The sequence below is a fragment of the Oncorhynchus gorbuscha genome, linkage group LG16 (assembly GCF_021184085.1).
Source record: "Oncorhynchus gorbuscha isolate QuinsamMale2020 ecotype Even-year linkage group LG16, OgorEven_v1.0, whole genome shotgun sequence".
Classification (NCBI taxonomy): domain Eukaryota; kingdom Metazoa; phylum Chordata; class Actinopteri; order Salmoniformes; family Salmonidae; genus Oncorhynchus; species Oncorhynchus gorbuscha.
In genome coordinates this window covers 50,446,587-50,460,346 of record NC_060188.1, presented here as the reverse complement: position 1 = coordinate 50,460,346, position 13,760 = coordinate 50,446,587, and the positions used below count along the sequence as shown (strand labels likewise).

General features: G+C 42.4%; 1 protein-coding gene across 5 annotated transcripts in view; it reads left to right on the top strand.

Moving 5' to 3' along the window:
* Positions 1–13,760, top strand: part of mtmr4 (myotubularin related protein 4) — a 140,137-nt gene that overhangs the window by 63,586 nt on the left and 62,791 nt on the right. For 4 of the 5 annotated variants that reach the window (XM_046306276.1, XM_046306275.1, XM_046306274.1 and 1 more), the window contains one exon: positions 12,899–12,988. In XM_046306276.1, the coding sequence (XP_046162232.1) occupies positions 12,899–12,988 (90 nt within the window). Of the gene's footprint in view, positions 1–2,408; positions 2,464–12,898; positions 12,989–13,760 lie in introns of those variants that run through there. The other variant, XM_046306279.1, reaches the window with a different exon arrangement.

Genomic DNA, 13,760 nt, shown 5'->3' with positions numbered 1-13,760 from the left:
TCAAAGTACGTTCATCTCTAGGAGACAGAACATGTCTCCTTCCTGAGCGGTATGACGGCTGCGTTGTCCCAATGTGTTTATACTTGCTTACTACTGTTTGTACAGATGAAAGTGGTCCCTTCAGTCATTTGGAAAGTGCTCCCAAGGATGAACCAGACTTATGGAGGTCTACAAAAACATTTCTGAGGTCTTATATGATTTCTTTTGATTTTCCCATGATGTCAAGCAAAGAGGCACTGAGCTTGAAGGTAGGCCTAGAAATACATCCACAGGTACACCTCCAACTGACTCAAATTATGTCAGTAAGCCTATCAGAAGCTTCTAAAGCCATGATATCATTTTCTGGTATTTTCCAAGCTGTATAAAGGCAAAGTCAACTTAGTGTATGTAAACTTCTGACCCACTGGAATTGTGATACAGTGAATTATAAGTGAAATAATCTCTCTGTAAACAATTGCTGGGAAAATTAATTGTGTCATGCACAAAGTAGATGTCCTATGCGACATACCAAAACTATAGTTTGTTAACAAGAAATTTGTGGAGTGGTTGATAAACAAGTTTTAATGACTCCTACCTAAGTATATGTAAACTTCCAAATTCAACTGTATGTACTGAGAGATCCTTAATTAAAACCTGCCCCAGACCGCTAAGGACCTCAGACTGGGGCGAAGGTTCACCTTCCAACAGGACAACGACCTTAACTAGTGACTCCCCATCCCGGGTCCGGGAGCGTAATCATCGACTGACACTAATTAGCATAACACAACGGACATAAATATTCCTAGAAAATATTCCTATTCATGAAAATCACAAGTGAAATATATTGAGACACAACTTAGCAACTCAGATTTTCAAAATATGCTTTACAGCCAAAGCTAGACAAGCATTTGTGTAAGTTTATCGATAGCCTAGCATAGCATTTTGTCCAGCTAGCAGCAGGTAACTTGGTCACGGAAATCAGAAAAGCAATCAAATTAAATTGTTTACCTTTGATGAGCTACGGATGTTTTCACTCACGAGACTCCCAGTTAGATAGCCAATGTTCCTTTTTTCCAAAAATATTATTTTTGTAGGCGAAATAGCTCCGTTTGTTCTCCACGTTTGGCTGAGGAATCGACCGGAAATTGCAGTCACGAAAACTCTGAAAAATATTCCAAATTACCTCCATAATATCGACAGAAACATGGCAAACATTGTTTATAATCAATCCTCAAGGTGTTTTTCAAATATCTATTCAATAATATATCCACTGGGACAATTGTTTTTTCAGTAGGACCGACTGGAATAATGGCTACCTTTGTATTTTACGCGAGAATCACTCTGAGAGCCATCAGGTGACCACTTGCGCAATGTAGCCGCTTACGGGTATTCTTCAACATAAATGCGTAAAACTACGTCACAATGCTGTAGACACCTTGGGGAATACGGAGTAAAAGTAATCTGGTTGATAGCCCATTCACTGCTCAATAGGGACGCATTGGAACGCAGAGCTTTCAAAAGATGAGTCACTTCCGGATTGCATTTTTCTCAGGCTTTCGCCTGCAATATCAGTTCTGTTATACTCACAGACAATATTTTTACAGTTTTGGAAACTTTAGAGTGTTTTCTATCATAAGCTGTCAATTATATGCATATTCTAGCATCTTGTCCTGACAAAATATCTCGTTTACAATGGGAACATTATTTTTCCAAAAATGAAAATACTGCCCCCTAGTCACAAAAGGTTTTAAGCACACAACCAAGACAATGTTGGAGTTGCTTCGGGACAAGTCTCTGAATGTCCGTGAGTGGCCCAGCCAGAGCCTGGACTTGAACCCGATCAAATATCTCTGGAGACCTGAAAATAGTTGGCAGCAACTAACTTGATAGAGCTTGAGAGGATCATCAGAGATAAATGGGAGAAACTCCACAAATACAGGTCTGCCAAGCTTGTAGCGTCATACCCAAGACTCAAGGCTGTAAAAACTGTCAAAGGTGCTTCAGCAAAGTACTGATTAAAGGGTCCGAATACTTATGTAAGTGTGATATTTCAGTTAAATTTTTTAAATAAATGTTCAATAATGTAAAAAAAAACGTTTTTGCTTATTCATTGTGGGATATTGTGTGTAGATTGAGGGGGGGGGAAATGATTTAATCAATTTTAGAATAAGGCTGTAACATAACAAAATGTGCAAAATGTTAAGGGGTCTGAATACTTTCTGAATGCAGTGTATGTATGTGCAGTACCAGTAAAAAATGTTTTACTATTTTTTACATTGTATAATAATAGTGAAGACATCAAAACTATGAAATGACACATGGAATCATGTAATAACCAAAAAAGTGTTTAACAAATCAAAATATATTTTATATTTCAGATCCTTGAAGTAACTACCCTTTGCCTTGATGACAGCTTTGCACACTCTTGGCATTCTATCAACCAGCTTCATGAAGTAGTCACCTGGAATGCATTTCAATTAACAGGTGTGCCTTGTTTAAAGTTCATTTGTGGAATTTCTTTCCTTTTTAATACGTTTGATCCAATCAGATGTGTGGTGACAAGGTAGGGATGGTACACAAAAGATAGCTCTATTTGGTAAAAGACCAAGTCCATATTATGGCAAGAACAGCTCAAATAAGCAAAGAGAAATGACAGTCCATCATTACTTTAAGACAAGAAGTTCAGTCAATACGGAAAATATCAAGAACTTTGAAAGTAGTCACAAAAAAACATCAAGCACTATGATGAAACTGGCTCTCATGAGGACTGCCACAGGAAAAGAAGACCCAGAGTTACCTCTGCTGCTGTGGACAAGTTCATTAAGTTAGAGTTAACTGCACCTCAGATTGCAGCCCAAATAAATGCTTCACAGTTTTTAAGTAACAGACACATCTCAATATCAACTGTTCAGAGGAGACTTTGCAACATTAACAATGTCTACACTGTATTTCTGATTTGATGTTATTTTAATGGACAAAAAAATGTGCTTTCTTTTAAAAACAAGGAAATTTCTAAGTGACACCAAACTTTTGAACTGTGGTGTATGCGGGGAACTCCTTCAAGACTGTTGGAAAAGCATTCCAGATGAAGCTGGTTGAGAAAATGCCAGGAGTGTGCAAAGCTGTCATCAAGGCAAAGGGTGGCTCGTTTGAAGAATCTCAAATAGAAAATGTGTTTAACACAACATCAGCTAATCACATTAGCCTCACACGCTACATCATCCTTGATTTGGTAAACTGTTAGAAGCGTAAGACAGACAACTGAATGTGTAAGAAAGACTTCTGAAAGTGTGAGAACAACAGTGAAGTACTGTTCTATTCTAAAGGTGTCTATAAGCTTCACTTGCGTAGATCTACATGTGCTTTGGGTGGAGCCAGATATTATTTTTGCAACGCACACATTTTGTAACATGATACCTCGCCGGTCCAGACTCCCAAATAGTTTAAAGTTTAAAGGTTATTCGCCACATGCATAGGATACAACCGGTGTAAAACAGTACAGTGAAATGTTTACATTGAGAGCTCGTTCCCAACAATGCAGTGAATAATAATATAAATAATAATACAAAATAGACAACAACAAAAATAAGTATGAATAAAAACCACACATGCATGTACAGTGGCAAGAAAAGGTATGTGAACCCTTTGGAATGACCTGGATTTCTGCATAAATTAGTCATAACATTTGATCTGTTCTTCATCTAAGTCACAACAATAGACAAACAGTGTTTCTTTAGACCTGTCTAAAATAAATCATGGTTTTATTGTGAACGTGTAGGCTCTATTACATGGATTTATTCAACTTTTTGAAATGTAGATGTTCCAAAGGGCTGGAACAGTGGCTTGTAGGCTATGTGTGGAAGCCAGGAGATGCTAAATGTGTTTATGCTAATTAACAGTCAATAACCGTAACGCCGACAGTTTTATTATTATTTTTTTTTGCCCTTTTTTCTCTCTCCCCAATTTTGTGGTATCCAATTGGTAGATACAGTGTTGTCCCATCGCTGCAACTCCTGTACGGACATTGGAGAGGAGAAGGTGGAGAGCCGTGCATCCTCCGAAAGACAAGCCGCCAAGCCGCACTGGTTCTTGACACAATGCTCGCTTAACCCGGAAGCCAGCCACATCAATGTGTCGGTAGGAAACACCATACACCTGATGACCCTGTCAGTATGCATGCACCTGGCCTGCCACAGGAGTCTCTAGAGCACAATGGGACAAGGACATCCCGGCCGGCCAAACCCTCCCCTAACCCTGACATCGCTGGGCCAATTGTGTGCAGCCTCATGGACCACCTGGTTGCGGCCGGCTGTGACACAGCCTGGGATCGAACCAGGATCTGTAGTAACACAGCTAGCACTGCGATGCAGTGCATTAGAACGGTGCACCACTCGGGAGGCCCTGATAATCACCAGCTGATGAAATTTCGTGACCGCCACAGCCCTAGCCACAGTGTAAGTGATGAGTCAAGAGTTAGTGCAAAAAGCATCTATGCAGATAGTGGGGGTAGCTACACACTACCCTCTGTAGCACCTTGCGGTCAGATGCCAAGTAGTTGCCATACCAAGCGGTGATGCAGCCAGTCAAGATGATCTCAATGGTGCAGTTATATAACTTTTTGAGGATCTGAGGGCCTATGCCAAATCTTTTCAGCCGTCTGAGAGGGAATAGGTGTTGTCGTGCCTTCTTCATGACTGTGTTGGTATGTGTGGATAATGATAATTCCTTAGTGATGTGGAAACTGAGGAACTTGCAGCTTTCGACCTGCTCAACTACAGCCCTATCGATGTGGATGGGGTCATGCTCGGCCCTCTATTTCCTGTAGTCCACAATCAGCTCCTTTCTCTTGCTGACGTTGAGGGAGAGGCACCACACTGCCAGGTCACTAACCTCCTCCCTATAGTCATCGTCGTCGGTGATCAGGCCAACCACTATCGTATCGTCAGCAAATTTAATGCTAATGTTGAAGTCATGTGCAGCGATGCAGTTGTGGGTGAACAGGGAGTACAGGAGGAGACTAAGCACACACACCTGAGGGGCCCCGTGTTGAAGGTAAGCATGGCGGATGTGTTGTTGCTTACCCTCGTCACCTGGGGGCGGCCTGTCAGGAAGTCCAGGATCCAGTTGTAGAGGGAGGTGTTCAGTCCCAGGGTCCTGAGCTTAGTGATAAACTTGGAGGGCACTATGGTGTTGACAGCTGAACTATAGTGAATGACCAGCATTCTCACATAAGTGTTAGTCTTGTCCAGGTGGGAGAGGGCAGTGTAGAGTGCAATAGATATTGCATCATTTGTGGCTCTGTTGTGTGGTATGCGAATTGGAGTGGGTCTAGGGTGTCTAGGGTGATGGCTCACAGCCTTTCAAATAATTTCATAGCTACAGATGTGAGTGCTATGGGGCGATAGTCATTTAGCCAGGTTACCTTTGTTGATCTTGGGCACAGGGACTGCTTGAAATATATAGGTATTACAGACTGAGTCAGGGAGAGATTGAAAATGTCACTTGCCAGCGCATGCTCTGAGTACACATCCTGGTAATCCATGGGCTTGTGAATGTTAACCTGTTTAAATGTCTTACTCACATCGGCTACAGAGAGCGAGATCACACAGCCATCCTGAACAGCTGGTGCTCTCATGCATGGCTCAGTGTTGCTTGCCTCGAAGCGAGCATAGGAGGAATTTAGCTTGTCTGGTAAGCTCGCTTCATGGGCAGCTCGTGGCTGGGTTTTCCTTTGTAATCCGTGATAGTTTGCAAACCCTTCCACAGCCGATGACTGTCAGAGCCGCCGTAGGAGGATTCTATCTTAGTCCTGTATTAACATTTTGACTATTTGATGGATTGTCGGAAGCCGTAGCAATATTTCTTATAATCGTCCGGATTATTGTTTTGCTCCTTGATAGCAGCAGCTCTAGCCTTAAACGCAGTGTGTATGTTGTATGTAATCCAAAGCTTCTGGTTGTGATATGTAGGTACGGTCACTGTGGGGATGACGTTGTCGAGGCACTTATTAATGAAGCCGGTGACTGATAGTAGTAGTAAATTCCTCAATGTTATCGGATGAATCCCGGAACATTTTCCATTCTATGCTAGCGAAATTCCTATAGCTTAGCGTCCGCTTCATTGGACCACTACCGTATTGAGCGCATCTCTGAAACTCCTTTTTTGAGATTCTGCTTGTAAGCAGGATTTATGAGGGTAGAGTTATGGTCAGATTTGACAAAATGGGAGGCGAGGGAGCGCTTTGTATGCATTTCTGTGTGTGGAGTAAAGGTGATGTAGAGGTTTTTTTGCTTCTATTTGCAGAGTTGACATGCTGGTAAAAAAAAAATAGTTAAGACCGATTTCAGTCTTACCTCGGGGGAGTGGCACCTCTTGATGTGCATTTTCTTGTTTGGTTATGGCTCTATACAACTAGTTGAGTGCGGTCAGCATAGGTTTGTGGCGGTAAATAGACCGATACGAAAAATCTAGATATACTTACTTGGTAAAAAAGTATGGTCTGCAGGTTATCATGAGGTACTCTAACTCGGCAAGCAAAACCTCTAGACTTCCTTAACATTAGAGATTGTGCACCAGCCGTTAACAAAGACACACACCTTCCCCCTTAACCTTACCCAAAGCTGCCGTTTGGCCTTGACGATGCATAGAAAAACCAGCTAGATGTATATTATCCATGTCCTTGTTTAGCCACGACTCAGAGAAACACAGGATATTACAGTTCTTCAGGTCCCGTTGATGGGATAGTCTTGATGGCTGCATCTGCACTCAACCTGCTCCAAAACACACTCTCCACCATTTTGCCTTCTAGCCAAATCCCAATCACACATTTCGCTTCCATCCTCAGTCTATCCACCCCACACTTCTTGGCTCAGGTAGTGGCCAGACTGGCTTTGTTGTGTTGCCTCGCTGTTGTAAGGCACAGATGGCAGTAAGAAAAACCACCAGGGAAATGCCAACATCTAGGCCCGAGTGCTCTCTTTCTCTCTCTTTATGCCTTAGGCAAAATGAAATATTTCAGAGAATGAGATGCAGTCAATTTACAAAGAAATGATAATCGAGTCGTGCTATAATTTTCTGGCTATTGTTAGAGAATGTCTGAGCCAAGGTTATCAGCGTTGCAGTAACTCTTTGAGACTCTTTTGAGGAACTGGGCTGACCCTCGGCCTATGGCTACTGCCAAGGCAGATACATCTGTCAGAGTTACTTGGATTGGGTGGGGAACACATATGTCAGCACTCCAGTTTAAATGTTAATGCACACGCTTCCTATGCTGCACCTCACATTCCCATGCCATCCTCAAACCAAAGTCAAGGGAGAACCTATTTTTTCCTCCTCTGTTTACAAGGTCATTCACATGTCCACATGTCAAATCAATGTGGCAGGTGTCGACACCGAGTGCCTGTCATCCCCTCTGTTTCTTGTAGTTGTTTGAAGTGGACAGGTTCAGTTTGATGGCACAGGGTAGATGAAAAACAAAATGATTTGAGGAACAGAACCAGAATTGAAGCATGGGAATCGGTTAAGAGCATTTCTTTATGTTCCAGGCATTTTTTTCAGGCCCACAAAAATGACAATAAAGCACCTATGCAAAGCCCTCACTTTGTCACTCAAATGTATTCCAGTGTCTGCCGGCCAGTGGGTGTGTGTGTAGGCTACCTGCCCTTCCCCTCTGAAGCATAGCTGTAGCCTGACTTTACAATCATAATTCAGAAGTTAATGAGAGATGTTTAAAATAATAGATTCACTTTTTCAATGTTAGTTAAGGATGCTATGTTATCACGTTTCGCATTGGATTTATTAACTACAAAAATATGTTTTTTAATTTTAGTGCTGCTCTGCACGCACATGCTTGTTAGCTAGCTAGCAAGAACTCAGAATTTCAAAGACATTCAAAGTTCCTCCATAGAAGCCGCTCCTCAGTAAGTATAATTCTGTGGGCCTAATCCAGATAATGCATGTCATAACAAGATGGCCAGCGCTTCAAGGCAAGCTTCCTCAATTCTCTCGCTCTCTCCTAGCCTGAAAAATTTCAGTTGCATCTTGCGCCCTACACTGTGACTGGCAGGACAATGTGTTTGTCTTTCAGTATGATTAAACCATATTGTTTACGGCAAAATAAAATTGTATTTTAACAACTTTCCTATACAAATTAAATCGCTTAAACCGCCCCATGGCAAGCTGCTCTATCAGCACTGATTGGTGAAGTGAATTTAATGTCGAGCTAAATGTAAAAAGGTTTAAAAACCTGTACTTTTTTCACATGTCTGATACTGATGTAGGCTTAGTGGGCATGTACCAGGGGATGTAGCCCCATGACAGTACTGACATTTGATTCTCGTCTGATACGAGGCTCATGCCAGCGTGCAGTACATGGAGTAAAGACCTCATGTTGCTGTGTCTGGTCTGTCTGTGGTGCTGTAGACTCCGCAGAGGGCCCTCTCATCTTGACCCATGTGTCTGAGCCAAGGCAGTGGATGGATGGAGGGAGGGAGCTGGGCACCTGCTGCTGGGGAGACAGCCGGGATGGAGGGAGGAGGGAAGAGGGGATTATATCTGTATCCTCCTGCTGCTTCCCCGGTTTCTCCTCAGTGGAAGGAGACTGGGCAATTGCAAAGTGAGCATTATTGCGTGATGCTTCAGGTTATTTAGGATGTGCCTTGTGTTTTCCCAAAGGAGTTCAACAGTTGACATGCATTTAATCATCTATATCGAAATTGTTAGTTGGTCCTCAAAGAATTCTTGTTTAACAAGTGTAAAAGCTTGTTATAGTTTGTTTCTTCCCTCTGGTATCAATCAGGGTCTTGAAAAATGTAATTCATCATTTCTGTATAAATGGCCCAGTACAAGAATCAAGTGGTACTGTGGTGTAGCATATAGCCTATAGTTGTAGAATAAGATGAGGTATTGCTGAATTAGGGCATATATGTAGATTGCTGTGTTAGCAAATATTGAAAAAGACTTGCCCTAGAGAGGGTTGCACACAGTAGAGTACGCTTATGTTTTTGTCCTCGTCTTTTTAAGAGTGACATTTTCAAAGGGAAAGATTTCCCTAGAAATGTGCATTTGTGCAATAAGACCTGTAGTCAGAGACATTGGCTTTTGACTCCTGCTCATTTGAAGGTATTATCTGAAATATGCTAATCACGTGATAATTGTTGAAACCCCAAACCCCTTGTCTAACTGGTTGCATCTTTTACGAAGCTTTGAGATTGTCACGACTCGTTAGCTGTTTCCCTGCTTTCAAGGTCACGGTCTCTTCCCTTTGACTCCCCCAGTCTCCTCACTGTCCCCTCACAATCCCAGCCATCTGCCATGCTGTCCCATCTGTGGGCCGCAGTCCCACCTCCAATAAGCCATCTAAGCAACTTATCTACAGTCTGTAGTGAATAAGTACACTATATATACAAAGGTATGTGGACACCCTTTTTCAGCCACACACGTTGCTGACAGGTGTATGAAATCTAGCACACAGCCATGCAATCTCCACCAACAAACATTGGCAGTAGAATGGCCTTAATGAAGAGCTCAGTGACTTTAAACTGGCCCCGTCATAGGATGCCACCTTTCCAACAAGTCACTTAAAATTTCTGCCCTGCTACAGCTGCGCCGGTCAACTGTAAGTGCTGTTATTGTGAAGTGGAAACGTCTAGGGGCAATAATGGCCCGGCCACAAAGTGGTAAGCCACACAAGCTCACAGAACGGGAACACTGAAGCGCGTAGTGCGTAAAAATAGTCTGTCCTCGGTTGCAACACTCACTACCGAGTTCCAAACTGCCTCTGGAAGCAACATCAGCACAATAACTGTTTGTTGGGAGCTTGATGAAATGGGTTTCCATGGCTAAGCAGCCGCACACAAGATCACCATGCGCAATGCCAAGTGTCAGCTGGAGTGGTGTAAACACCATTGGAGCAGTGGAAACACATTCTCTGGAGTGATGAATCACGCTTCCCCATCTAACAGGCCAATAGACAAATCTGGGTTTGGCAGATGCCAGGAGAACGCTTCCTGCCCGAATGCATAGTGCTCTAAAGTTTGGTAGACTGTTTTTTATGGTTCGGTCTAGCCCCTTAGTTCCAGTGAAGGGAAATCTTAATGCTACAGCATACAATGACATTCTAGACGATTCTGTGCTTCACTTCATGGCAACAGTTTGGAGAAGGCCTTTTCCTGTTTCGGCATGACATTTCCCCGGTGCACAAAGTGAAGTCCATACAGAAATGGTTTGTTGATCGGTGGGGAAGAACTTGACTGGCCTGCACAGAGCTCTCTACTCAACCCCATCTAACACCTCTGGGATGAATTGGAATACCGACTGAGAGCCAGGCCTATTCGCCCAACATCAGTGCCCAACCTCACTAATGCGGTTCTGACTGAATGGAAGCAAGTCCCCACAATGATGTTCCAACATCTAGTGGAAAGCCTTCCCAGAAAAGTGGAGGCTGTTGAAGCACCACTTAATGCCAATGATTCTGGAATGATCGGTTTTACGAGCAGGTGTCCACATCTCTTTGATCATGTAGTGTATGATAATTAAAGAAAAAAATATTATTCATCTCTGAGGGACAATTATTACTAGCAGGCACAAGATGACAACAACTTAATGAATACATCAAGAAAGACTGTGCAATGTACATTAGACAAATAGCAATACAGTGCTATAGACTACAATGCCTTCAGAAAGTAATCACACCCCTTAACTTATTCCACATTTTGAATCAAATTGTTGAAGTGTTTCTCAGTTATCTACACACAATACCCCATAATGACAAAGTGAAAACACATTTTTAGAAATATTAGCACATACAGTTGAAATCAGGAGTGTACATACACTTAGGTTGGAGTCATTAGAACTCGTTTTTTAACCACTCCACAAATTTCTTGTTAACAAACTATAGTTTTGGCAAGTCGGTTAGGACATCTACTTTGTGCATGACACAAGGACTTTTTCCAACAATTGTTTACAGACAAATTATTTCACTTGTAATTCACTGTATCACAATTCCAGTGGGTCAGAAGTTTACATACACTAAGTTGACTGTGCCTTTAAACAGCTTGGAAAATTACAGAGAACGATGTCATGGCTTTCGAAGCTTCTGATAGGCTAATTGACATAATTTGAGTCAATTGGAGTTGTACCTGTGGATGTATTCCAAGGCCTACCTTCAAACTCAGTGCCTCTTTGCTTGACATCATGGGAAAATCAAAAGAAATCAGCTAAGACCTCTACAAGTCTGGTACATCCATGGGAGCAATTTCCAAACACCTGAAGGTACCACGTTCACCTGTACAAACAATAGTACGCAAGTATAAACACAATGGGACCATGCAGCCGTCATACCGCTCAGGAAGGAGACGTGTTCTGTCTCTTAGAGATCAATGCACATTGGTGCGAAAAGTGTAAATCAGTCCCAGGACAACAGCAAAGAACCTGGAGGAAACGGGTACAAAAGTATTTATATCCACAGTAAAACGAGTCCTATATCGACATAACCTGAAAGGCCGCTCAGCAAGGAAGAAGCCACTGCTTCAAAACCGCCATAAAAAAAACCAGGCTACGGTTTGCAACTGCACATGGGGACAAAGATTGTACTTTTTGGAGAAATTTCCTCTGGTCTGATGAAACAAAAAATAGAACTGTTTGGCCATAATGACCATCGTTATGTTTGGAGGAAAAAGATGGAGGCTTGCAAGCTGAAGAACACCATCCCAATCGTTAAGCATGGGGGTGGCAGCACCATGTTGTGGGTGTGCTTTGCTGCAGGAGGGACTGGTGCACTTCACAAAATATATGGCATCATGAGGAAAGAAAATTATGTGGATATATTGAAGCAACATCTCAAGACATCAGTTAAGGCTTGGTCGCAAATGGGTCTTCCAAATGGACAATGACCCAAAGCATACTTCCAACGTTGTGGCCAAATGGCTTAAGGACAACAAAGTCAAGATATTGGAGTGGCCATCACAAAGCTGTGACCTCAATTCCTATAGAACATTTGTGGGCAGAACTGAAAAAGCGTGTGCGAGCAAGGAGGCCTACATGCCTGACTCAGTTACACCAGCTCTGTCAGAAGGAATGGGCCAGAATTCACTCATCTTATTGTGGTTAGCTTGTGGAAGGCTATCTGAAATGTTTGACCTAAGTTAAACAATTTAAAGACAATGCTACCGAATACTAATTGAGTGTATGTAAACTTCTGACCCTCTGGGATTGTGATGAAAGAAATACAAGCTGAAATAAATAATTCTCTCTACGATTATTCTGACATTTCACATTCTTAAAATGAAGTGTTGATCATAACTGACCTAAGACAGGAAATTTTTACTAGGATTAAATGTCAGGAATTGTGAAAAACGGAGTTTAAATGTATTTGGCTAAGGTGTATGTAAACTTCCGACTTCAACTGTATGTTGTTCCTGCTGTGTAGAGCTACAGCTGGGTTGACTGCTGTGGCTGCAGTGCTGTCTGCCACGGGCACAGGCCATCTCGCTGGCTGGGGAGGAGGCACAGACATAAACAGCAGCTGTCTAGGAGACACTGTCATGTCCTTCCCCCAAAAAACACAGGTCACTCATAATAATAAATTATTGCCTGACTGAAAGTTCCGACTTCAAACTGACCTGTGAGAACTCCCTTTTTCAGAGAAGAAGTGAGTGTATTGTATGGTATTTGACGCCGGCTCTTTGCAGGCAATGTTAATAGCAGCTGTAGTCTGCCATTTCAGAAAAACAGGACAGTGTAGGGTCCTGTAAAGGGAGTGGCTTTTATTGACCTTTTCCTGGGTGGCTGATGATTGATTGAAGCCCCTGTTTTTGTGCCTTCTTTTTGATCTGATAAAGTAATGTTACTGTTACTATTTGTATGTTGTGTGTTAAGAACTGAGATGTCTGACCAGCCTGTGTTCATCTCTGTCCTCCAGGGTGAAGAAGGACCCCCCAGTCTGGAGTATATCCAGGCCAAGGACTTGTTCCCTCCGAAAGAGCTGGTCAAGGAGGACGACAGCCTCCAGGTGGGTGACCGAGAACACACACAGGCGCGTGTGCCCACACCGGTTCACACACATACATAGAAACACTCACACTTACAGGAACGCTCGGGCTTGCATACACACATGCATATACACACACACACACTGCAGACAGACGATGACTCATGATGTGGGTTGAAGTCAAACTCAATAATAATAGCAATGGAAGTAACACCTAGAATTAATTTCACAATCTCAATGTTCCTCAGGTTTAGCTGGGTGTGTTGTAGTGTAGTAATGTGTTGTTTTTCTGAATTGTTGTAGTTTGCTAAAGGGATGGGTTACTCTGCATTAGACACATACATTTGCATTTGTATTTACTATGGATGCTGCTGCCAAGGCTACTCTTCCTGGGATCCAGAAAAATGAAGGCAGTTATACATTTTAAAACATTACAATGCATACAGATTTCACAACATATTAACTGTGTGCCCCTACTCTACTACGACATATCGATAAAAGACATGTGTATGTGCGTGTATAGTGCGTATGTTATAGAGTGTTTGTATTCATGTGTCTATGTTTGTATCGCTTCACAGTCCTCACTGTTCCATAAGGTGTATTTTTATCTGTTTTTTAAATCTAATTATTCTGCTTGCATGAGTTACTTGATGTGGAATAGAGTTCTGTGTAGTCATGGTTCTATGTAGTACTGTGTGCCTCCAATAGTCTGTCTTGGACTTGGGGGACTGTGAAGAGACCTCTGGTGTCTTGTGGGGTATGCATGGGTGTCCGAGCTGTGTGCCAGTAGCTT